Source organism: Primulina eburnea, chromosome 2, assembly GCF_022965805.1.
Source record: "Primulina eburnea isolate SZY01 chromosome 2, ASM2296580v1, whole genome shotgun sequence".
NCBI lineage: Eukaryota > Viridiplantae > Streptophyta > Magnoliopsida > Lamiales > Gesneriaceae > Primulina > Primulina eburnea.
This window is the reverse complement of record NC_133102.1, coordinates 4,463,540-4,489,213: the sequence shown is the minus strand read 5'-3', so window position 1 is coordinate 4,489,213 and position 25,674 is coordinate 4,463,540. Positions and strand designations below refer to the sequence as shown.

The 25,674-nt window shown below is 34.9% G+C and overlaps 4 protein-coding genes and 1 long non-coding RNA gene across 5 annotated transcripts; all 5 read left to right on the top strand.

Moving 5' to 3' along the window:
* The first annotated feature begins 571 nt into the window (after positions 1–571).
* On the top strand, positions 572–3,906 carry LOC140821789 (uncharacterized). Its single transcript, XM_073182394.1, has 8 exons — positions 572–872; positions 1,264–1,304; positions 1,943–2,014; positions 2,111–2,194; positions 2,281–2,315; positions 2,715–2,800; positions 3,483–3,548; positions 3,625–3,906. The coding sequence occupies exons 1-8, from the start codon at positions 806–808 to the stop codon at positions 3,657–3,659; spliced, it is 486 nt and encodes a 161-aa protein (XP_073038495.1). The 5' UTR covers positions 572–805; the 3' UTR covers positions 3,660–3,906.
* A 677-nt stretch (positions 3,907–4,583) lies between these two features.
* LOC140824502 (uncharacterized) lies at positions 4,584–5,404 on the top strand. The gene is made up of 3 exons (XR_012116361.1): positions 4,584–4,897; positions 5,008–5,074; positions 5,309–5,404. It is a non-coding gene; the product is annotated as an uncharacterized lncRNA (long non-coding RNA).
* Positions 5,405–7,545: 2,141 nt separating this feature from the next.
* On the top strand, positions 7,546–17,243 carry LOC140821780 (apoptosis inhibitor 5-like protein API5). The gene is made up of 16 exons (XM_073182383.1): positions 7,546–7,821; positions 7,945–8,109; positions 8,231–8,330; positions 8,462–8,527; positions 9,232–9,329; positions 9,454–9,528; positions 10,379–10,528; positions 10,720–10,785; positions 10,866–10,931; positions 12,048–12,158; positions 12,511–12,600; positions 12,691–12,797; positions 16,251–16,365; positions 16,449–16,514; positions 16,597–16,700; positions 16,854–17,243. Exons 1-16 carry the CDS (start codon positions 7,735–7,737, stop codon positions 17,038–17,040), a joined length of 1,653 nt encoding a protein of 550 aa, XP_073038484.1. The 5' UTR covers positions 7,546–7,734; the 3' UTR covers positions 17,041–17,243.
* A 2,068-nt stretch (positions 17,244–19,311) lies between these two features.
* On the top strand, positions 19,312–22,471 carry LOC140821772 (sodium/calcium exchanger NCL-like). The gene is made up of 9 exons (XM_073182373.1): positions 19,312–19,747; positions 19,896–20,102; positions 20,183–20,364; positions 20,457–20,596; positions 20,706–20,964; positions 21,062–21,213; positions 21,309–21,567; positions 21,783–22,043; positions 22,132–22,471. Exons 1-9 carry the CDS (start codon positions 19,327–19,329, stop codon positions 22,378–22,380), a joined length of 2,130 nt encoding a protein of 709 aa, XP_073038474.1. The 5' UTR covers positions 19,312–19,326; the 3' UTR covers positions 22,381–22,471.
* A 1,163-nt stretch (positions 22,472–23,634) lies between these two features.
* Positions 23,635–25,059, top strand: LOC140824501 (senescence-specific cysteine protease SAG39-like). The gene is made up of 2 exons (XM_073186082.1): positions 23,635–24,204; positions 24,356–25,059. The coding sequence occupies exons 1-2, from the start codon at positions 23,766–23,768 to the stop codon at positions 24,943–24,945; spliced, it is 1,029 nt and encodes a 342-aa protein (XP_073042183.1). The 5' UTR covers positions 23,635–23,765; the 3' UTR covers positions 24,946–25,059.
* The last annotated feature ends 615 nt before the right edge of the window (positions 25,060–25,674 follow it).

Below are 25,674 nucleotides of genomic sequence, written 5' to 3'. Positions count from 1 at the left end.
TCAAGAGTGTCATTTACCCCTTATGATACAAGACTCCTTTTTAAATTTTTTTCGAAAACAATATTATTTAATCGTATCAAACACAATTACAAATCAACAAAAGTCAAGTCAATCATTGTCTCATGCCGACTTCTTTTGAAGAAACATGTTTTAATTATGGTCAACTGTGCGTAATATGTAATAGTGATATCGAAAAAAATTAACAACAAAACCTTATATTTAAAGAAGCTTTTCAAAATGTGTAATTTAATTTTTTCCCGTATCATACTATCTATAATCAATCGATTTTATTTGTATTTTAAATAAATAATTATTTATTTAATTACTCATGTTTATTAATTTTAATCATCAGTTATATAATACAACATGAGATGCTGGTGGAAAACAGGGTTGATGAGATGCTAGCATAAGGTTAGTACCCCTCACACCACATCTAAGGGTTTAATTTTGATTTGGATATGTGGGGTCTACATAAATTTATGGACCCCAAATATCCAAATCAATTTTGAGCCTTGTATCTAGTATTAGGCTACTACCCTTATGCTAGCATCAAATAATCCGGAAAACAGAAAAACCGAGCTCTGTAAGGGATTTTGTTTTAGGTCTAATACAAAATCGCATAGAAAAGGGTTCACACTTCACAGAAGGGGAATCGATTGATTCGATTCAGTCAAGGAGAGAGAGGACATAAACGCTTGGAATCTGCTGGCTTCTTGAATCCAAAGCGTCGTGAGTTTGTTTCTGCTTAATTTTTAAGCAGATAAGGAATCATTCTCTTTGGATCGAGGAGAGCACACGCGCTGAAATGGGAAGAGGGAAGTTCAAGGGCAAGCCCACTGGCCGCCGCCAGTTCTCCACGCCTGAACAGATGAGTATGTTGTTTACCCCGTAATTATCATCTTCTTCGGTGCCTCTATTTGTTTGCTGTTCTATCTGTTGTTATACCGGGGGATGTCTAAGATCTAAATGATTTAGTATCTACGTATGTTGGGGGAAGAGGGAAGAGGGGTGAGTCGTGATTCTTGAGCTGGTGACGAGTTCTTGACTAAGCTGTGAATTATTTTGTTGTGTACCGTATTTATGGGTTTTTAGGTGTTCTTTATCTATCGTTTTAGTCCCGTTGCGCTTCTTTCATTTATAATTTGGAATGCGGGGATCTTGCTAGTTGTGTGTTTTTAAGTTGTTTTCTCTTGATGTTTGATGTTTTCTCATAAAATCTCATCGTATGTAACTCTTTATTTCTTTCTTTTTTGATGAATTCAGTGGCTGGTACATCTGCATCCCGTCCTCGCACATTTAGACAGGTGAATCGTATTGCTTTAGATTTCTCTCAACGTTTGTACTCGCCGATATTGGATATATTATGTTTCATTTATCCAGTTTTGCTAAGCATACCCTGGGATATTATCTATTTAGCACCAATGCTGAGAAAATGAATATTAATTTAAATACAACCAATGTTGTTGATAATAGTTGTTTATAACTCTCGTGTACTTTGTTGTTCACTTGGTTATCCATGAATTATATTACATAGAATGATGGAATGTGCCTTGTCTGCCTAAGCACGCTAAATATTAAAGAACCATAGAATAGTTATATATGATGTCGATCTTCTTATAAACCATAATTATCCCGACCATCATAAGGATAAAAGTGAACGAGTTTTTAGGAGTTTGGTATTTGTTTCGTGAAAATTATGGGAGCTAAGAAATGAACTGCTGAATTTTGAATTATAATTACTTTATCTACTCTTACGTTTTGAGACCTATTTTAGTATATTTATTGTTTTTTATTTCACCCTTCTTATTTTATTCACATTTTTATTTACAAATGTTTTCCTCCCCCTTTCATAAACCAATAGATATGGCATAAATCATACGTGTTCTTGTAAGTTTCATACACTCGTCAATGTGCTTTCTTAGACATACGACTAGTGTTACAGGAAGAGGCTGAAGTGGAAGAAGATGAGAAATCTGATGTAGAGTCTGAAGAGGAGTCTGATGATGAACCTGAAGTTAGTACACCGTGATTTGATTTTGTTGAGCACTTTGGTTTCGGTTGAAATTGCCAGACTGCTAACATATGTTCACTCATTTGCTAATGTTGACAGAAACAAAAAGGTGCAGAGGGTGTCATTAAGATTGAAAATCCTAATTTGGTGAAGACAAAAAACTTGAAAGCACGTGATGTTGATGTACGTTACTCCAGTTAGTCATTTACTAACTTAATAGCTGCCCTTTTATAATGTTCTGATTTCTCATTGTTTTTTTTGTCTTGCAGATGGAGAAAACAACTGAGCTTTCAAGGCGGGAAAGGTTGTGAATATTTGTTATTACTATTGTTAACCTGCTATTAGATTTCCGAGACAAGATTATAAATATTAATTGGTTATTCCATTTCTATTTCGCAGTTAGACTTTATAATTTTCGGTAAAATATGTAGAAGGTAGCTTAAAGAATTTCTTTTCTAGAGAATTTACCCTACTACATTGTATTATTCTGAATTGCAACTCCGTATTAACTTCATTTAGCCTCAGTTTTTTCTTTGTCGGGAAGGAGGGGGGTATGTGGAATTTAGATGCTGTTGCATTTTTTTATCATTCTTGTGTTCAGTGACTATACAGGCTAATTTAAAAAACAGGTGGAGTGAACTATGTTATACTGAGCTTTCAACTGTATTAACCTGTATATTCTTCATTTTGCTATTGTTCTCAGAGAGGAGATTGAAAAGCAGAAAGCTCATGAAAGGTACATGAAGCTGCAAGAACAAGGGAAGACTGAACAAGCAAAGAAAGACTTGGGTAATGTTTTTCAACCTGCTTCTCAGCTGTACCTTATCCTTGTTTGAGTGTTAGAAGTCTCTTTCGCTGCATTGCTTGTTCTAACTTGACACATGGACCTTGGAAACTCATGCAGTAATTGGTGCTTCTTCTTCTTTTTTTATTAAATAATCTTTATCTTTCGTTGCATTATGGATTGAACCATTTTTGTGGCTTTCTTATGGGTGTAATGTTCAACACCACTAGTCTTTAGTTTTGATGACGATAATAAAGGATTAGTTGAGCCTGTCAAATTCTTTGAATCTAAGGATTTTGGACTGCACATGGTATTTGTTCTCGTTAGTAACCGACAAAAGAGGTTGCTCTTGCATATGAGTTCAATATCTGAATTGATAGAATGCCTATCTTTTACTATACTCAAGTCTCAACCTTCCTTTTCCTCTCGAATAAACTATCTTCCTCTGTTTTTACCTCGAATGGACTGATCATTCGAAGTGAATTTAATTTAGTTGTTTTTTCTCTAATCTTAATATCTGAGATGGAGCCATCCACTCACCAAATTTGGTCACCATTGTAATGTGCTGACATGAAGATGTTCTCATTGTCCAAAACCCTAAAAGTTTAATTACTATTCATTTTTTATTGGTAAAGCTAAAAATGATTTTTAAGTCATGGGTGTATTCTTCTCTTCTATAATTTGCAGATCGTCTGGCTCTTATACGAGAGCAAAGGGCTGAAGCTGCTAAGAAACGAGAGGAGGAGAAAACTGGTTAGTCTCCAAAACTTACGTGCAGATTTCTTCTCCCCTTTCTCTCCAACCGATCTCATTTTACTTATACACGCAGCAAAGGAACAGAAGAAGATGGAAGCTCGGAAATAATCATATATGCTGGTAGAAGATGGCGATATTATGCTTTTGGATATTTGAAAACCATATTTAGTTCGTAATCAGTATTATATTCTCATGCTGCTAGTCATGTTAAACCATTTTCCCATTTTAGTTCCCTTTCATTGTATTGTATTTGGACGATAACTGTAACCAGTACTTCTTCAAGCTGTAGCATACTCTTTTAAAAAAATATATATAAATACATGAATATATCCTGGCCTGTCTTTATGGCAATGAATTTCATGATCTCATTGATCATCAATGTTGAGATAATTCTGTGGACCAATCCATAGATCAATGACATGGGATTTTGGATACCAAATTATATATATTTCAATATTGGCATGGACAGTTCACTAGTTGTTAACTAGTTGTTAGGTTCTGACCATGTTTTAGCAGTTTATTATTACATCTTTTTTGAGGTTTTAAGTTGTCTTTTTGTTTACAATAAGTAAAAAATTCAGTCACTTTCTCACTGATTGGCGGAATAATAAGATGTAACATTTTTGCATCATGTCGTGTAACGAGTTAACAAATCATCAAGCCATTCTTATTTTTCAAGTTATCTCTACATTTTCATTGTCCTATCCGACGAGCAAAACAATATATGAGCCAGGTCGCAACACTATAAAACACGCTACATTTGGATCAACTAATGGACAATTGTATTAAGATAACGATAAATTTGGATTTTCAAGATAATGGTCGCTTATTCTTCAAAATCAAAGAAAGAAATATATTGGTTGTTGATCGTTGATTTCATAAATTATGATAAATTTGCCTGTTATTTCTCCGAGACCCTTAAATATCAATTCAAATAGACATTATCTGAACTCATCAATACAATCATGATAAAAATGAATTTTTAAAAAAACATTTAATAACCAAATAATAATAAATATAAAAAAACAAGGCATAGAACAATATAATTTATAAAAAAAAAACAAAACATATTCTTTTTTGAAAAATTAAAATACTTTTCGCAATCGGCGACAATTACTTAAAGTACTCATGGCGGGAGAGTTGCACAACAAACGGCATTTGGTATCACAGCAATCCTTTCATTCTCTGTGAAGGTTTCGATTTGGGGAATCTCTGAACTTGGGACACCGAGATGCGAAGGGTTGCTGGCGAAGGCACGTACGGAGGAATGGAAGAGAACACAATGGCCATACTCGACAACTCCGGCTTCAATCGTTTCAAATTCTCTCATCACCTCAAGGATGACGGTGCGTTTTTTTTTTCTAGTTTCTTTCATTGGGTTAAAATTCTGATAGTGTTTTCCAGTGTTATTTACCTGCCATCTTCCTTTCGAGTTTTGTCTGTTTTACTTAATTAGGACTTGCTTTTCTTGAAGCTGTTCGGACTGCTTCTCTTCTTTCTGATAACGGAAGCGCACCCACAAGGTATGTGATGAAGAAATTTTTGTCTCGTCAATTTTGAATGATTATTGTAAATTGTGACATATGACTTAAAGATTCCATAAAATTTCGTCATTTTTTGAATGATTATCGTAAATTGTGACATATGACTTGAAGATTCCATATTTGTTCACAACCGTAATCGGCTTAATAGATCAATTAATATGGATATATGACATGCTTCCACTGACTTAATTTTCATTTTGGTGGAATATATAGGAAAATGTTTGAGTCAGTTTTTCATATTATGATCAGGACGTGGATTCACTAGATTTAATAATGGAAAGTTATCAGCTTCTCATTGAATTGCATAAGATGGTGTTTTTTTTTTTTTTCACTTTTTCTTTTTTTATTCATAGTTTCCAATATTCTCTTTATTTGCCTTTGGTTAAATGGTCTCTTTCGATGTAGCATTTTCTTCGGGTTTTCTTGTCTAATGAACAGTCAGAATCATCTTCATCTTCACATTCAACCAATCTTTTCAAATTCATTGTAGTTCGAGAGGTAATTAATTACACAAATGATTCATGAACCAATTATTTGGTTGTAAATATTACAGTCTACTTTAAAGGAAGAGCAATGAATGGCTTCTCCACTTTATAACAGGCGTGGCTGCCATTTAGTTTTGGGTTGGACCTTTACAATGAGAGGGACGAAGCCAACAAACCCCAAGAGGGTCAGTGGACTCCTTGGTGTGTGAATTTGGCCCTCTCTCCGATGCTGTTTTGCCAAATTATTATTGTTAAGGAGGAAAACAAACTTCTTCATGCTCTATATTATTATGTTATATTTATGGTGACATCCCATCTCAACAGCTTAATTTTGCAATTCTTGAAGATAGTAAAATATCAATAGTCAATTTCAGGGTTTTCATTCTCTGAAACAAGAAGTTGCTAAAGTGGATAAAGAGGGAAAATCTGAAGTAATGGAACTTGTGGTTAGTGAATTTTGGGAAAATAACTTTTTAAGATAGCTGACACTGGCTTATTCTTCTTTTGTGCCCAAAGGTTGTTAATATGTGAAGTATCTCTAAATATGACAATATAAAGCCATTGGCATGTGTTGCCTGGCGTCTGCGTGCAATCTCGTTAGAGCTTCTAATCATCTCAACTGGTGTTGGTCTCATAGTACTTTGGAATTCTCCCTGCTTCAATTCCCAAGATTTATATCTGCATGGTGTTACTAGAGCAACTCGTTGCTTTTCTCAATTCCATCTTCCCTGTTAGTTCACACCTCAGCAAATGCATGTTCTCCTTTTGTACTCTTTTTTCCGACGTCAATGATGACTGTCAAGTCTTTTAGTCCTCCGTTGTTTTGAAACTTTTATCTATCTATTTTTTAGGGGGGTGGTTGGGAGGGCACTTTTTTTTTTTCTAATTATGAATGCTGTAAAAAAATTATGGTGAAAATTAGTGCGCACATTGGTCACCAATTGACTTGTTCGTATTCTAGTTCCTGAAGAACATGCTACTGCTTCAGCATCTCATCATATTCCTTGAAGGAGATTTTCTGCCTCGAAATTGTTCATTTAAAGGTTAGTTCATTCTTCATGCATGCATATCAGGCTTACTGCTTACAGCTACTTTTATTTATAATGATAGAAATGTATTCGACAATAAAAAATAATATTTTTGGACATAAAAAAGAGAATTTACCAATTACGAGCTAGTAATTTTGTATGATTACATTCTCAGCTTTACTTTTGAACTAGCAATCCTGTGATCATGTTATTTGTGTATAGATTAGTTTTTGTGTAAAATCTTATTAGAGATTACATTCAATTAATTAAGAACTTTAAAAATTAAAATAATGATTTATGCAGACTAATTTTCATTACTACACCATTTTCGAGATTGTTTAATATGTTTTTTGATTTTTAAGATTACGGATGATACGAGACAATTGTAATTTAACTATGAGACCTATGTTACCACATGATATAGAATTTTGTGCAACAGTCGTATTTTTTAATGATGTTAAAAAAATAACAAATTATCCTTAATGATGTTTTTTATGATAAATATATATGTGATTTTTTAAAATAATTTGTATTTTGGTCTTATCTATTTTTATATCATATTAAGGTTGAGAGCATGATAGTAACTACTTAAGAAGGACACCAACTTTTTCTTCCAACTTTACCTTTGTATGATACTAATATTATATTTTCATTTTTTGTTTTAAAAATTCAACATACACTTTTTTTATTATTTAAAAAATTCAAATATCAATTTGGTCTTTCCATAATTTGTCAAATTTTACTTTAGTTCATCGATAATAATAAAAAATATTATAGACACACGTATCGCGTGTGCAGAATAACTAGTATATATTAATGTTTTTACGATTTAGTTTGTTTTTTGGTTATTTATTAGGTCTGATTTTTTTTTTTATTTTAATAATTTTAAATATTTTTCATTTAAAAATAAAGAAACATTTCGAATAAAGATGGATCACAACACAAGCCCGAAATTAATTCGAGTCGGGTCCCTTCTCTTTCCTCACCGGTCAAACAGTTCCCCTCAACAAGACGGCATTGGTTCATCACACTCGCCAATATTGTGCGTCACGCTACACTACATACAAGGATCGTGTAACTATAGCCACGCTGTCACTCTTTTCTCAAACTTTGAACTGAGTGTGCTATGGCAGAAGTCTCGGACGATTCGAAAGACATTGAGAAGCTTTATGAGTATGGAGAACGTCTCAATGAGGTCAAAGACAAGTCTCAGGTTCAAAATTCTTTACTCTTTCCTGTATTTTGGATTCCGCGTTTCTTGGTTCTTAATTGAACTTCGAATTTGAGGTATTTGGAAGATTAGGTTTTAATCGTACGATTTATGGTTTCTGAGTAGCACGCCGAGGATTATGAGAACATAATAAAGGCGGCGAAAAGCAGTAGTGTTAAGGCGAGACAATTAGCTGCGCAGCTGATTCCGAGATTTTTTAAGTATTTCCCTGGCCTCTCTGTTAATGCTGTCGATGCGCATCTTGATTTGTGTGAAGCGGAAGAACTTGGGGTTAGCTCTTTCCTTTCATATTATCTCAATCGTGCCAAAGAGTTAAATTTTATGTGTATAAACCTGAAATTGTTAGCCTGCATTCTCTAAATGTTTTGCTTTCTAATTACCACATTTTCAGATTCGGGTGCAAGCTATTCGAGGGCTTCCACTTTTCTGCAAAGATACACCCGAGCACCTTTCTAAAATTGTCGACATTCTTGCGCAACTCCTCACTGCTGGTATGAAGTGTTCCGAGTACCTAATACCTATGCGAAAAGTGTCATGCACGTAATGTTACACGTACGTTGCCACTAACAGTGAAGAAACACACTACTTCTTATGTAACCTTTTGTCTTCTTGATGGCTTTAGAGGAAAATGTGGAGCGTGATGCAGTAAATAAAGCACTTTTATCCTTACTGAGGCAAGATGTTAAAGGTAATTTACTGATATTTGAATTGTACGAGTGTCTGGTCTGTATTTTGCACCTTATATAGGCACATGGATTTAGGAACAATGAACAGTGCTATAGTATCACGCAGGTGTTACACCCAACCCACGAGGTTGGTTTAGTGATTGATCATTCCTTGAATTCATGGCGTACTTTGTGGCTATCACGATATTTTGGATTTGTATAACTAACCATCGTGGCAATTAGCAAGCATATGCTACCAAGATTCCCATCGGAAAACAAGGGCCTAAATGCTTCTAGAACAACTGTGTGATTATTTGAGGTTGCGATCATCATGGGGCAGGAGCTACTGACATGCACAAAGTTCTGATCATTTCATTCTGCTATGTTACTACTCACTATGTTAGCCACTGCCATCATCATATATTGACATTTTAATTGAACTGACGACCATCTCGATATTTTGATTGTTAATTGAAATGGGCTATTCCTATTCGTCGACCGTAATTTACCTTTTAATGCTGAAATCTTTACAAACTCAATTTTACTTCATAATCAACTAAAATTTAGATTTTTCGCTTTTTAACCTTTTCGCCTCATGTCTTTTTATTCTTTTGTGGATTGTAGAAGGGGATGAGTTATGGGTTACCTTTGGTGGTGTTACTACTTTGTTTTGGTCTTGAATCATTAAGAGAGCATATAGCCATATACTCTTTTGTTCTTGTCGCAGCTTCTTTGACAGCCCTGTTTAAGCACATTGAGAGTGTTGATGAGCAGATAACTGATGAAAATCTTCGTGAGAGGACCCTACTTTTTATTAAAGACAAGGTGAGAAGATATATGTTTCGATTACGTGGCTAATGTTGAGTTGATAGTATTGCTTTTCCTTTTTTGGTCTTAGAAGTTAGTGATAAACCTTTGTTATTTCCTTCCATTGAAATCTGTTATTCAGGTCTTCCCACTCAAAGCTGAGCTCTTAAGGCCACCTGAGAAAATGGAGAGGCACATTACCGATTTGATTAAAAAGGTTCCTTTATGTTTCTCCTTTTCTAGCTCTTCCTTGGTATTGATATCTGATAAGATTATCTATTTTTTTGGGCAAAATCTATTTTTTATCCATGTGTTCCAAGTAATGTCATTTTTGGTAGACATGCTTTTCATGATAGCTTAATTGGTACACAAGTGTTGTGTGGATATTGGTGAAATTACCTTGATCATAGTGGCAAGTATCAGCCAACTGAAATTGAATTGGGAAATCTAATGCCATTACCTTCTGTCTATGGACATGAAACTTAATTCGAGAGTACAAAGTAAGAATTACGTGTAAATATAACAAAATGTGGTTATGATGGTTTATGGAAAGGATGGAAAACAATGTCGGTGGTAGTTCATGGTTGGGTGGTGATACACTGGTACTACAATGAGTGGGAGAAACTTTCACGGCAACACTGGAGAGAAAACTGGGAAGAAAGTGAAGAAATAAACTAGTGATGACTTGAAGCCAGATAGTCACATAAGAGTCTTTACACCTTTCTGTTCTATAATTTTTAAATCTGCAAAAGGTCTAAAGTACCTTAAAATGGATGGAGTGAGCATGCCTTTTAATCTTGCACTTAATTGACCATGCCCTTTAGTCATGCACTTATTTGACAGTAGTTGCAATACTCGTGTGCCAATTGCGATATTGTGAAAAGTACATGTCCCAGTTAACATCTTTTTAACACACCATAATAATCTTTACCTTGTTTTCAAAATTTTTAGTTTACGATCTAAGAATCCAATATCATTGCAAAAAATGCCAAGTTAAAAGCAGTTCTTATGGGATGTGATTGTTAAATACTTAAATAATATGCATTTTTGGTGGAATTAAATTGCAGAGTCTACGAGATGTGACAGGAGCTGAATTTAAGATGTTTATGGATTTTTTGAAAACGTTGACCATGTTTGGTGAGAAAGCTCCCCCAGAGCGGGTACAAGAACTTATTGAAATAATTGAAGACCAAGCTGATCTTGATGCACAATTCAATGTGAGTATTTCTCTAGTAACTATTAATAAAGATATTAGTAGCTTTTTTCGCCTACTTATTTGTCAATGTATGCACATCTTGGAGTTTGGTGCTGATTCCCAATGGTTGTGAATTCTCAGTTCGAAAATAAAAATCCATCTCCAAATCCCAGTTTATGATCTGCTCAATTATCGGAATCTTCTCATGTGCAGGTTACAGATGGAGATCATAATGATAGACTGATTTCCTGTCTGTTTATGGCTCTTCCATTTTTTGAGGTTCATAGCTTTTCCTCAAGGCCATCTTCCTTTTATGTTATTTCATGGTGTTTGTTTTATAACTCATACTTGATTTGCAGAGGGGTGCATCCAATAGCAAGTTTTTCAACTACTTGAACAAGCACATGTTTCCTGTTTGTGATAAGGTTAACATTTCAACTGCGCTATGTGCTTTTATGTGCCATTTTGAAGGACTTGTTTTAGCGAACTTTTATTTCATTATAATCGAGAATGACTTGCATATGTAGCTAGATTACGTTTCTGGATGAAAGAAAAAGTATCATTCATATCATATGTAGCTGTGCAGGCTTGCAAAATTCCAGGCATTTAGGCTAGATTTATGTTTTATGCGCATGGCTAAAGTTGGACTATTATAGAATGTTTGAGTATCATAATAATACTGATTAGAATTTCAGAAATTTAAGCAGTGGCATTTTACCTGTATGTTATTTTTGTGCATTTGAATGGAGAAACGTTATACTGTTTACACATATCAATATTGTTTTGAAAATTGGGAAATCTAAGCAGCGAGATTGCACCTTTATATTTTTTGGGTGCTTTTGAATCGAGAAACGTAGAGTATTCAAGAATCTGTTAAATCTTGAAAGAATTTTTATTCTTACTTTGGCCTTCACAGTCTTTCTCATTTGTACATTTTTTTTTTGTTTGAAGATCATTTATACAATTTTGGATGGATGTTTATTGTGTTTGAGTTCATTTTGAGAGTGTTCGTACGTTTTTATCAATTTTGCATAGTCGTAAGACTCGTAACAGATATATTTCTTACCCCAAGCAAAGGGTATTCAACCATTAAATTACTAACATACACAGTTTGATAATGTGGTTCTTGAGGTCTGCCTCATGCTCAAGTTTATACAATGTTTTTTATTCCTTGGGAACTATGAGTAGGTGTGGATATTGTCTAGATTATTTGTATTTGTGTTTGCATGTTTTGGGATAAGAAATTGAATAGATTTTGTATTCCAGACGAGCTTCACAGAAGCATTTTGGTCTGTTGGATTGCATATCCAAACACAATCCACAATTTCTATTTCTTTTTTTTTTTTTAAATTTTGTGTGAGGTTTATTTGTGTTTAACAGCACTTATTTGGGCCATAGATTTAAAATGCTATATGTCGATGGAATTAATAGTGGTTCTCTGCTCTTTGTTGGTGGCTGGACTTGCTTGAAAATGCCAAGATGTAGTGCATTCATTCTAGATCTTTGAGTCAGGAATATGACTGTTTTTTGCTTGTTGCCAGCTTCCTGAAGAACGAAAAGTAGACCTGCTTAAAAACCTTGCTGAGGGTTCACCTTACACATCTCCGCAAGACTCGAGACAAATTCTCCCATCTGTTGTTCAACTCTTAAAGGCAAGCTCAAGAATCTACACTTCACGTTCTTTACGGTATTGCTATGAATGTTCGATATGTACATGAAAAAGTTAAAAACAGAAAATTATATGTTTCATCCACCTCCACCTTAAAATAGATTATTTTCTTACCCTGTTTTTTCACTGTGCTGGGGTACTGTTCTCTCTCTTTATATATATCTGTGTGTGAATAGAAACATATTAACATACGTTCTCTTTCATACCCAAGAATGCAATCTTGAATCTTATTTTGTTTTGTCTAGTCAGTCTTTTGACAACAGGAACTTAATTTGGGTATTTTTTTTTCTGATACGAGGATTATGCCTCATGCAACATTTTTTATGATGTTTCAGAAGGCCATGCCTCAAAGAAAAGCAGGAGAAGAAATGAACTTTACTTCTGTTGAGTGCTTGTTGTACAGATTCCACCATTTAGCTCATAAGGTCATTGACATTCCCTGACCATACATCTTTCACTCATTTTGTGTTTCACATTCATGTTCATTGCTCATCCTCCTTTTGTGGTTGGGACAGGCTCCTAATGCAACTAATAGTTTATGTGGTTACAAAATCGTGACTGGGCAACCATCAGATAGGCTCGGAGAAGACTTCTCTGAGCTGTACAAAGATTTCTCAGAGAGGTAAGTTTATTCGATTTATCACTTACTCTGGGCATGATTTTTTCCTAATTGAAATGTGGTGTTTGTCAGATTAACTAATATGTGTATATACTTTTAAATTATATTTTCATTTGTACTTGGGTACCTTCTCCGGTTGGGGTTTAACCAAAACACACCTTCTATTGAAGTGTAGAAATTTATAGCATTTGAATCAGGGTTTCCTATCAAGCGTCTTGCTTGAAGTGGTGAACATTGGCTGTGGCTTTTCCACTTGTCTTTATTTTCTTATGTGGCACCACCACATCCAGACTATGCAGCTCCACTGATCCATGGCGCACCAATAAAAATAAAAATAAAAATCGGGGAGTTCACTAAGCTGTTAAAAGCATTATTTTTCGAACAGTAAGAGTTGAAAGATGTAATCAGCATTACTACAAAGTTCCATATCACTCTAGGCCTCAAGAAAACTCTTAAGAAATTTTATGGTAACAACCATTTTTTTCTTTTTGAGCGGGCATGTAATGGTCACCATAGATCAGACACCATAGATTGCTAGGGTTTTATTGCTGCTAACTTCAATATATTTTCCAACCTTCGCATCAGATGTGGTTCCCCAACTTCTACGAAGCTCCCACAAGTTGATTTTCTATGTTTTGGTGCCAAATGTTGATTGTGGAGTAATTGCTGAGGTTTCGTATGTGTGAGTTGATACATACCAGAAAATAATAAACTTCTTTAATTCTTTAACTCGTGGCCATCAATTTTTTCAAAACAATTCTTATGAATAAATAACTCACATGCATAGGTAACGTCTCGCAAATGTTGTGGATGGATCGACTTTCTGTCTTGTCCTGTATTAGATGCAACTGTAGAATCTTTTCCTGTCATGTTTAATCTTTCTTTCGGCACATACCGAATGAGATCACCCCAAAAGAATTGGCACGAGACTATTTTCTGGTTCATGTGAATAGGCTGGAAATGATCCTTTTGAAACAAGGATTGAAATCATTTGTATTTTGCCTAACACGATTTTTAAGGCTCGTTAGAATCCAGAAGAGCCACAGCAGATGGTTTGAATATCAAGGAGGTTTTTTTTTGCTCTTGATTTAAGTTTTACTAAGTACAACACAGTCTTCTTTACATGTCCTGCAATTCGAGCCCCATCTGGATTATGTTCGAATATAGAGTTAAAATCACAAAGGAAATTATATACACTAAGACTCATGAGAAAAAACCATAACGCTATCCAATATTTGTTTACCCCATTATGAAATCAATAACCATATCATATGTACATTTCAAGGCATCACAATCAATCCATATGTTATTAAATTTTTTTTTTAGGGTGGTACACTTGAAAGAACATATAGGACGTTCCACATGTATGAATGATGAAACCTCAATAACCATGTGTACATCCCAAAGCATCACAGCCAATCGGTATGATATTATAAAAATGATTTTTTTACAAAATACGCCTTTACGTAGGGAATAGATGATTAGGATGGTACACTTGAAATAACATATAGGACATTCCACTGTGTGTGAATGGTAAAACCTCAACTACGATTCACAAACTCCTATCTGAATTATAATAACACCGAATGGTACACTTGAAATAACATATAGGACATTCCACTATGTATGAATGGTAAAACTTCAACTACGATTCACCAACTCCCATCCAAATCATAATAACACCGAATTTTCTACATAGTGACTAAAGGTACAAACTAATCGAGCCGGCTAAAAAATATTTGATTCATTTGATCAATAGTTCGCGAACCCCTCTCGAGTTATAATATTTTATTAATATAATATAATTATATATTAAATAAATATATATAACCTTTCAAGTAATCGTTTCGATCAATAGTTCGAATAGCTTGTGAACATGTTCAAATGTTTCGAGCTGAACTCAAACTCGAGCTCTAAGATAAACCGAATTCGAGCAAATTTTTTAGAATTTTCAAGCTTTTTATCAAACTTGAGCTCAAATATATCCAATTTGTTCCTTAAAATTTTCTTAATATATATTTGGCTCGATTCAATTTATTTATACCTCTAATTGTGACCTTGTAGAGATAGAAAACAAGTCAAGTTACAATGCTACTGGCCGGAACTTTAATGATGTTTGGACCATAATTGTCAAAGGCAAGCGCCTCTCGCCTCAAGGGATGACCCCAGGCACAGGGTCCTCGCTTGGTGGCGCATCTCGCCTTAAGGGTCCACATTTGGTGGCGCCTCTCGCCTTAACCCAAGGCGCCCTCGTGTGAGCAAGAGGCGCTACCAGGTGAGGACCCTAGGAGCAGTGATTCCCTAAGGGAAGCCCAAACGCTCGCCTGGACTAGCCCTGGAAGTATACTCAGGCGCACATATATTTTTTTAATTATTTGCTTAAAACAAAAAACTCAAACCCTAGCAACTTAACACGCCCCAATGCGGAATCAGAAGAAGAGAGCGCTGAACAGAAGAACGAGGCGAGGACATCTACATCCAATCATATCTTTTGGATGAGGAGGAAGAAGAAATTAATGTTGATCAAGAAATGTTGAAGACCAAGAAGAATACAAGTCCGAAAGTTCTGGGGATTCTAACGATTCGATGGAAGAAGATAACTTGATTTGGATGATTGAAGAATTTTAATCATGTTACCACTTACTATGAACTTATTAATTATGTTTTGTTTTGTGTCACATTGTGACTTAATCATTTCATATTTTAATGTATTTATTCTAAAATAAATATATTTTTTAAAAAAATTTAAAAATGTGTGCCTTGCTTCGGTGAGACGCTTGCGCCTCTCCTTACGCCTCAGGCTCCATGGCCCTAGTTATGCTTTGGACTACAAAGTTGTAACATAATTCTCGACTCAAATGGTGGAAACCATTTAGAGAAATTTAGGTTAAGAGTGGTTCAATGAATTCATTTCATATGGACTCCTATTCATGTGAGTCGATGTCTTATCTTGGCAATGATGAAATGCAGAAACACTATATTATGAATATTAGTTTTGATTTTGTCAGGTGGGGAATTTTATTCTTGATCGCTAATTAAGTAAGAACATAATTTAGAGACTTTAGTCACAGAAGAAGTATTTGATGATTGACATCTAGTGTATGACTACATTCCCATAGATTGTGGTAACCTCAATGTATTCATCAATGTCCAAGCGTGTATATATATACAGATGCATAGTTTGTCAAAAAATACATATAACTTATGATTTAATTAAAGAATGTTTTACAAAAAAAATATAAAAAAGCTATGACCAATGGTTAGGTTGTTGGCTATCTACCCTGACAGTAAACATATGCGTGGATTAAAAGTATTGGAAGGGAGTTTGGCCAATTTTTATCTCGTGTCATATTGTCTAGGCTACTTTGGATGGAGGTTTTCCTATGTTACATTTTTCTTGCGTTGTCAGAGTCTTCGTGTTTTGATATTTGAAGGAAAACTTGGTTAATCCATCAGGTTGAATTGTGTTGAAGACCTAGTCCGTGCAACCATGAAGAAGTTAACTCGGGGAATGGCAGATCATAGTAAAGGATTGGGGGCTGCCATATCCGATGAGGCAAAGGCTACCATTGTGAGTCCATATTACTGACCACCGTTGTATGTTTGCTTGTTTACTGTGATATCAATTAATTTACATCTATATTAAATATGCAGAAAACCCAGAAGCAGAACACCACGACCGGGTTACGAACTTGCAACAATATTTTGGCTATGACACAGGTAAATAAAATCACATTAAACATTGCCATTTGGAACGATGGTTATCCTTGATTAATTATTTCGTTTTTTCCTCCATAATTAGCCTCTTCATTCCAAGATACCCTCATTTATTGGAGACAAGAGAATTAACTTATCTTGGAAAGAGGCAATAAAACCTTCACCACCAACTGCTTCTGCAACTGTCGGGTATGAATGACTTACCTGCTCATTTAAAGTGGTAGCACGTAGATTTTAATCTTAATTGCAGCTAAAAATCTTACTGGAAATGACATTTCATCTGCTAATATTTGAACCATATATCTTATATATCATTTGCACATCATCTTTAATTATCTGCAGAGGAAAGCGTCCTCTTGGTGCTCAGAATGATGCTGGAAGTAGTCCTGCGAAAATGGGACGTGGAGCTGGGAGTACACAGAACAACTTTTCAAGGTCTGCAGGTCTTCGGCATCTCGGAGGGAGAAGTGATGCTCGGGGTAGAGGAAGGGGGCATGGTGGCCGTGGGAGGGGTAGAGGATTCCGATAGCTTGATTCAGCTGTGCGTTTCATGTTCTTGAGAAATTTTGATACGAGAGATTATGGTAGAATTTTCAGTTTAATTAATTTACGGTTCATGTTTTGCAGAGTGACATGTATTGGGATTTTACTCGAGTCTCGAACATAGTTTAGGAAAAGGTTGAATGTAATATCCGAGTTGTCTTTGTGTTATTATGAATAACCGATGGTGAATTGTGAATGTGTAAATAAATCGAATCTAGCAGAATATCGCCAAAATTGAATGCTCGAATTTTAGCTTACATAAGTGTATTATTTTGAAAGCTAATTTTTAATATTTTCAGGCATGAATTCGCTCTTGAAATATTAATATATGATTCACTAAAAAATAAAAACTCGACATATATATATATATTTTAATAATATTATTTTAATAAAAATTTGAAATTTTATGAAATATTTAACAAAATAATTCGACGTCAAAAATATTTGAATTTAGCTTGAATCAAATAATTCTGAGTATGAATGAAATATTTTTCGACTTTGTTTGAAAAATTAATGAGTCGATTTTTACACCTCGGTTCCATAAATGATGATGGGCCGGATTTAATTATTAAGCCCGCCTTATTTGGAGCAAGTTAGACTCTAGAGGCGGGTCTACAAATATGTATCGAGATTAAGTAAACTTGTCCCGCCACTATATATATATATATATATTGATATTCTGTACATCTATCGTACACACTATCGATGATATGTCACTCATCCACATTAGATGCATAAGTTTTCTATATTTCATCACATCCAATAGGTGAGTGACATCTCATCGATGCTCACATAAATGTGTACGGTAGGTGTGCAATCTATTTTGATATTTTAATATGAAAACACATAATTATTATTGTTTTTTTTTTTATAAATATGATTAAGTAAACTTGTCTCGCCCGCCGGATTTCGGACGTTGCCATCTCTATTTCAAAATCAGGAAGACAAAATATTTCGGTGGTGTATATTTTGTAGTTTTAGAAGATGTTCTTTTAATAAATTTTTTTAGTGGTTTGGTTAAATTAGAGAATGTGATGTATGCTTGGTTTTGTTTCTATGATTCGAGCGATTAATGAAGTTATCAACAGATGACAATTGATAGTATTTTGAAATCCAACCTTAAATTGAAGTGTGATTAGCAAACAACAATAATAAGGTCCGGGTCGGACTCCAAAAGAATGGAATCAAATTAGGTTCGCGCTCTGTCTGCATTCGCGCTATCGTCGTCTTTAGTTTCTGCTGGTAATGGCAAGATTCTGGAAGCCAGGGACTGAAAATCCCCTCCTTGTGGACGATGAAGAAGGCGGTGTTCTATTCTACAACCCCTCCAGTTCTTCATCTTCTGGGTCAGTTTAGTTAATTTATCTTTGTTTATTTTTCTTTTTGGGTTACGGGTGGTTTTGAATACGTTGGACAATAGATATGGCCATTTAAGCGTGGACTATATATTATATTTAGTATAGAAACACGCCACTACCAACATAGTTGGCGAAACGGGAATTGAAAAACGACTCAGATTCCACAGGTCTGATTCTCTTGTTATGTTAGATTCTAGACCGCGAGAAGAAATCCGTTTCAGAACAATTAATCTAAAGAATCCTTCTTCTCGAGTTTAACTTCTTGGAATCTATGGTATAGTTTCAAGTTACACTTCTTGTTGAGTATAGACACTTAACGTTTCCTTCTCAAGTAGAGGTGGGAACCTTCTAGTATGAGCCATATGGAGCTTAATGTTTTTATGCGATTCTGCGGGAAGTATCTTAAAGAAGATGGATGGCCTGAGGGTGGTCGAGTGATTGCATTCACACAACCAAGGGTGGTCGAGTGATTGCATTCACACAACCGGGCCACGGGTTAGCCCACGGCGGCTTTTGGCGGGCCAACTCGACCCTCCGCAGCCTGTTTGACAGTACTATCTGAAACAATCAAAATAGAATTTTCATGGCTACTCTATTTCAACAATATCGGCGTGTACATTCTTCTGTTTGTGCCCAAGAAAACCATCGATCTCCTGTGCCCAAAATTCATTATATTTTGTACGCTTCTGTCCTAAAGAATCCAATGTATTATATGTTTCATGTCGTTAACGTTACTCTCTAACACCATAGAATACATAATTTAAACGTGAAAAAAAGGAAGAAAGGTCCAAATATGATAACTTGAAATACATTATCCTACTCTTTTTTTAATTAAATTGTCAGCCTTGTAAAATATTGGATATTGTAATATAAATTCCTTGATTTTCATGACTTGGATACAATCGACTTTCTTTATGCAATCTGTAGCAACATTTTCCTACCACTTGGCAATGGCTGCTCTTGCATTAAACGTGATTGTTCTGATCTTCTTTAGCAGCGTAGTTCAAGGAAGAATCATACAACTCAGTTCTTCAAATGATTTGATCTCAGATGGAGTTAGTGATGTTGAGAATTATCCATCTTCGTATATTGTTTCGAGTACCGATTCGTCGCCTGGGCATGGCGGGTGCACCCATAAGTATGGTTTCCTTCCATGTGCAGAAAATGCTGGAGGGTTCATCTTCCAGATATTTGTTTATCAAGGTCTGCTCATATATGGAGAAAGGCAACTGGGGAAAGGGAGTAAGGTGCTTTTCCATATTCTCGGAACTGGAAAATTCGGGGGAATCATTTTTCGAATTCTTATGGCCTTACCGTCGATGATGCTGATGATTGGTAAGTAAAGTTCTTTGATTTTCTTGTTCTGTATGTTAGTAAAACAAGCGGACTCAGGAATACTAAAAGTTTAACTTCATGTATGACTTCTTTGAAAATATATGAATTGCACCGAGAAGATTTCAACAAATTTATTTGTGTTCCTCAGTGACTGGAGTATTCATGGACAAAGAGAGTGCTGAATCTGACGTCTCAGTTGGAATCGGTATCTACGCTGGAATCACAGTCTTTAGTCTTACTTTGCATTGGGGTATATGTGTGATATTTGGTAGAAGAGACTTACCTCAAAAATCAACCACCGGAACATCGTGTTCGGATTGTTTGCCAGCCAATGAAAAACCAATCCGCTTGAGAGGTAGGCCTATAGCTTAAAACTTGCCAAGAAAGTGGTTATATTTTTATCTACCAGGGCTGAATATTCTATCATAACTGCAGATACCGGTGTTTCAATTGATCGAGAGACTCGAACCACAGCTGGGATTATGCTCGGTTCTTTGATTCCTTACATTGCTGTGGAGCTGGTTAATGTTTTCAAGAATTTATTTGCAAACCGTTTGTTGACCTTAATAGCACTTTTAGTCGCAGTCTTTTCATTGCTTTCCTATTTTCTCTATCAGGTATTCTGAGTTTATTTATGGTTTATATTTTTATCAGTCGTGAGATGATTTTACTTCTAACATGTTTAAATTTTGTATATATTCTTGTTTAGATTTTGAACCCCTGGATTCAAGAAAGAAGTTTAGACTACTCCAAGTATGAGATTCTGAGGGCTGGATTTCTGAAACACGTGCGACGGCTAGGAAACATCGTGAATGAAGACGGGAAACTCAACACTTCTGTCATAAATAAGTAACATATTAAATGACGCTGAAACATTAATGTTCATGAAATAGTTTTAGTACTGTTATAACTGAATTTGCCATTTGTGTGCTTTTTCTTTTTCTTTTTTTTTGTGCAGATTATTCACGGAAACGGATAAAGATAAGAGTCAATGTATAACAAAAACCGAGATAGAAAAGCTGGTTCTTGACATCATGGAAAGTGGGAAAATGAAAATTGATGACAAATATGCAGTTTCTGAGATTATGAAAACATTTGATTTCGATAGTGACATGAGAATTAATGAGCATGAATTCATCAACGGATGCAAGAAATGGATTGATGAAACCAGTTCACCAGAACATGGCAATCCTGGTTCAGGGAACATTTTTCATGAGGCAAGAAAGCTACTCAATCAATGTAATACTGGCATTTTGGTGGGTAACGGTGTTTATAATTCTGTTCTAATATTAGCTTTTTATTTTCTGCATGCAGCTTTTTCAAGTATTTAAAGAGAAGAAAGAAGATGATCCTAAAGAGATAGACCGGATAATGTCAAAGATTTTAAAACATGCTCAAACACGATTGCTTAGATCTGAATCTTTGATTGCAGAGGATGGAAGGCCAAACATCGAGCGTATTCAAACGTAAACAGTTCAATATTTTTTGTTCTTTATGATCCATTATCTTTATTATTATTTTTGGTTCCCTTAACTTGCTCGAGACATTTTTGTTGTTGCAGTCTGTTCAAGAAATTTGATACTGACAAAAACAAGTCTATATCAAAATCTGAACTAGAGCAATTAATAAGTACAGTGAAATTTGGGGAAATTCAGCAAAACGTCGACATAGTAAAGGAGCTTCTCAAAGATTTTGATCAAGACAATAATGGTATAATTGATGAACCTGAATTTGTCGCTGGAGTAACAAAATGGCTTAATAAAGCCGTTCGAATAGCAAATACCACAGACAAGACAAAGAGTATAGATGAATTCGACAAGGTGAGGGCTACATAGCGTCAACTGTTTTCACTTTCGATAAGGCATGCATGATGATAGAAATATTATAGGGCTTAGACCGTCGTAGTTTAAAATATTTGAGTTATATCGTCACAACAACAATCTATGTGTTGTTTTGCTTTTTGGCAAACACCCACTCTTTCACGAAACCAATAACCTGAAATATTTGTGCCCACTACCTCTGAATTAATTTGCAGATTGTGTGGAAGCATGAAGTGCATGACAAATGGGCACTTATGATATCAGTAATCAAAGTTCTGTTTGGCATTGTTGTCCTGACTTTTCTTGGAGGACCTCTAACAGAGAGTATTCTAGGATTGTCGTTTTCCATGAACTTACCATCTTTCTGCATAGCATTCGTGATAGTTCCATTGGCCATGAATGCAAGAGCTCTAATAGCAGCACTCTTACCCGCCAGCCGTAAGAGTGAAAGATCTGCTTCTTTAACATTTTCGGAGGTATATATATATATATATAACCAAAAAATTCTCTACGAATTAAATTTAGCATCATTATAAATATGTTCTATGAATTGGGATGATGCAGATTTATGGCGGAGTGATCATGAACAACCTTTCAGGATTGACAACACTGTTGGCTATTGTGTATGCCAAAGATTTAACGTGGAATTATTCGGCAGAAGTGCTAACTGTTTTTGTGGTGTGTGCAATTATAGGCATCATGGCTTACTCACGCACCACTTATCCTCTATGGACTTGCTTGTTAGCATTTTTGCTTTATCCCTTCTCCTTAGGATTGTTCTGTTTTGCGCAGTTTTTCTGGAGCTGGAAGTAACCTTTTATGTTTTGTACTTTGTGTTTTGAAGGATAATTAACATATGATGAATGAACACATAATATATTATTTACATAGAAATTATATTGAATCAGACTTCTACTGTATTGAAAATAGATATATGCCGATTTCTTTTTAATTTTATTCGCAAAACAAATTGTAAAAAGCTAATGAGAAAATTGTATTTTTGGTCTGTATGTTTGGCTTTTTGTGCTTTTGATCATTTATGCCGTTAAATTTCAATTTTAATCTTGCATCTTTCGATTTTTAGTAATTTTAATTATTTTTCATCGAAAATATTGATGTGACATTACATACGTCACCGACACATAGTAAAAATGACTAAAATTATAAAATAAAAATAAAAATAAAGATAACATACTAAGAATGAAATTTGACAATATATAGAAATAAAATCGTAAATAGTCAAACATGTTTTAACATTTTAAAGGCATTTTCTTAACTTGAACAATTTTTTTTTTTTAGAAAAATATGTTGTTTCGAAATGCATGCACAAATATAATAATTTTTTAAACCCCTACTCGGGCTAAAAGATAAAGTAGTAAAATTTGACAAAAGTCCATATATTTTCTTGAAAAACCTTTGCATAATTTTACAGAATCATCTGTATATAGCAAATATAAAATGATAAAATATTATGTTTTCTAAATATATATGAATTACTACAGATTAAAATTGTGAATTAGAGACAAAAAAAATTCGTCAATAAACTGATCACAAATACTTAGGTCGCAAATGGCTTAGCCATCGAAATTCTAAATCTAAAAATCAGTCGCTATTTCCATCGTTATTTCTCAGCACTCTTGAAGTTGTAATCGTCAATATAATTTTTTCTCTTTTGAAAGAGGAGAAAAAGAGTATACATGCATTTTACATGTTTAATATATTATATTGTGAAACTAGTTTAATATTTGTCTATTTATAATAGTTAGTTTCAAAATTTTATATTATGGTAAAAATATTCAAAATATTTTATTTTAGAAATATTAGAGTAGTGAATCGATCATTTGAACCAAGCCAAATCGAACCAAACAGAAGTTTAGGTTTGATTTGGTTTGTTTTGCAATTTTACAAAATCGGTATGCGAAAGATTTATTGTACCATTAACATTATTTTTTGACTCGTTTTAACATCCAAAAAAAAGTCTTTAAAACCTTATATGTATATATTAATCAATTGAATAAAGCAACGTTCACGCAACTTTGTGATATGATTACTTAGAATGTCTATCAACTTGCCGGGCTTTCTAAGGACTTCTATGGCAACTCCACATTCACATTGCCAGCACACCAACTCTATAAAATGCGAGCGCAAGGAATACAGACATCATAAATTCAATCAAATTTATTACAGTGCTCGCAAGAATGGCCTTCGCTCCAACTTGGAAGCTTGTTTTTGCCACTCTCTTTGTGTTGCAGTTGTGGGATTATCAAGCCACAGCCCGCACGCTGCCTCATTCGTCGTCAATGGTCGACAGACATGAGCAATGGATGGCACAATATGGACGTGTATACAGGGATGACACAGAGAAGGCGGAGAGATTCAAAATATTCAAGCAAAACGTGGAGTACATCGAGTCTGTCAATGAAGCTGGACTTCGATCTTACAAACTCGGCATCAACAAGTTTTCTGATTTGACGAATGAGGAGTTTCGGGCAGCCCGAAATGGATACAAAAGGGTCTCCCATCCAATATCACCAAAAGTTTCATCTTTCAAATATGCCAACGTGTCCGCAGTTCCTCCTAGTGTGGACTGGAGAACGAAAGGAGCTGTTACAGGCATCAAGGACCAAGGCCAATGTGGTTAGTGCACAGAAAACAATGAGCAAAGCCAAACAACTACTCCCCACTTTCATTTTTCTCGATAAATATCAGCATGTTTTAAATATAAAATATTCTCTAGCTAGCTCAAAGAAACAAATTCTGATGAAAATTAACAAGTTTCAAAATGCAGGATGCTGCTGGGCATTTTCAGCTGTGGCAGCCACGGAAGGAATCCATCGGCTCACGTCGGGGAAACTAGTATCATTGTCCGAACAAGAACTCGTGGATTGTGACACAAGTGAAGACCAGGGATGCAATGGTGGTCTCATGGACTATGCGTTCGAATACATAATAGGAAATAAGGGCCTGACCACCGAATCTAATTATCCCTACCAAGGAGTCGATGGCACCTGCAGCACTCAAAAAGAATCATCCCATGTCGCAAAGATCACAGGATACGAGGACGTTCCAGCCAATAGTGAGTCATCTTTGCTAAAATCCGTGGCAAACCAACCAGTATCCGTGGCCATTGATGCTGGTGGATCAGACTTTCAATTCTACTCGAGCGGAGTATTTACAGGAGAATGTGGAACCGATCTAGACCACGGTGTCACCGCTGTCGGTTACGGGAAAACCAGCGACGGTACAAAGTATTGGTTGGTTAAGAATTCTTGGGGAAGCAGCTGGGGAGAGAGTGGATATATAAGAATGCAAAGGGGCATTTCTGCTGCAGAGGGTCTCTGTGGCATTGCGATGGAAGCTTCTTATCCGACTGCTTAAAAATGTAACATTGCCAATTTGATTTTCTTCGTCAGAAAATTCAAAAAGCTTATTTATGTCAATTTTATGTAATATAAGACACTATACTGTTAATCCTCGTTGACCTCTCCAACTCTCTCTCTCTCTCTCTCTCTCTATATATATATATATATATATATATATATATATATATATATATAGACACACACATTTTGCGCTTTGAAGGATAATTAACCTATGATGAATGAACAAATAGCATTTTATATACATAAAAATTGAAAACAGACTTCTACGGGGTCGGAAAAGAAATATATGCAGATTTCTTTTTTACTTTTTATTCATAAAATAAATCACATTGACGAAAAACCCATGAGAAAATTATAATTTTGATATCCATGTTTGGCTCTTTGCGATTTTGATCATCTATGTTCTCATTTCACTTTTTGTAATTTTAATAATTTTTTCATCGAAAGTTTTGACGTGACACTACACTGATCATCGTCACACTTGAAAAAATGAATATAATTTCTAAAAAACAAAGAGAACATGCTAAAACTGAAATTTGATAACATAAATGACCGAAATCACAAAGAGACAAACATACCAGACGAAATAAATCAGGATCAAGTGAATCTTCAATTCTAATCACTAAAATTTGGATTTATTAGATGAGTTGAAGAGAATGTAATCATGTCAAATGAATTAAAGATGGCTTATATTGAATGACATGATCATCTGTTTGTCTAGCTA

Coding starts and splice junctions, on each gene's coding strand:
- LOC140821789 (XM_073182394.1), top strand. CDS start 806: ATGGGAAGAGGGAAGTTCAAGGGCAAGCCCACTGGCCGCCGCCAGTTC. Junction 1,305..1,942: donor GTCCTCGCACATTTAGACAG/GTGAATCGTATT, acceptor CTAGTGTTACAG/GAAGAGGCTGAAGTGGAAGA. Junction 2,801..3,482: donor ACAAGCAAAGAAAGACTTGG/GTAATGTTTTTC, acceptor TATAATTTGCAG/ATCGTCTGGCTCTTATACGA.
- LOC140821780 (XM_073182383.1), top strand. CDS start 7,735: ATGGCAGAAGTCTCGGACGATTCGAAAGACATTGAGAAGCTTTATGAG. Junction 8,528..9,231: donor ACTGAGGCAAGATGTTAAAG/GTAATTTACTGA, acceptor TTCTTGTCGCAG/CTTCTTTGACAGCCCTGTTT. Junction 16,701..16,853: donor ACTGCTTCTGCAACTGTCGG/GTATGAATGACT, acceptor AATTATCTGCAG/AGGAAAGCGTCCTCTTGGTG.
- LOC140821772 (XM_073182373.1), top strand. CDS start 19,327: ATGCAATCTGTAGCAACATTTTCCTACCACTTGGCAATGGCTGCTCTT. Junction 19,748..19,895: donor GTCGATGATGCTGATGATTG/GTAAGTAAAGTT, acceptor TGTGTTCCTCAG/TGACTGGAGTATTCATGGAC. Junction 20,365..20,456: donor TTTCCTATTTTCTCTATCAG/GTATTCTGAGTT, acceptor ATTCTTGTTTAG/ATTTTGAACCCCTGGATTCA.
- LOC140824501 (XM_073186082.1), top strand. CDS start 23,766: ATGGCCTTCGCTCCAACTTGGAAGCTTGTTTTTGCCACTCTCTTTGTG. Junction 24,205..24,355: donor CAAGGACCAAGGCCAATGTG/GTTAGTGCACAG, acceptor TTCAAAATGCAG/GATGCTGCTGGGCATTTTCA.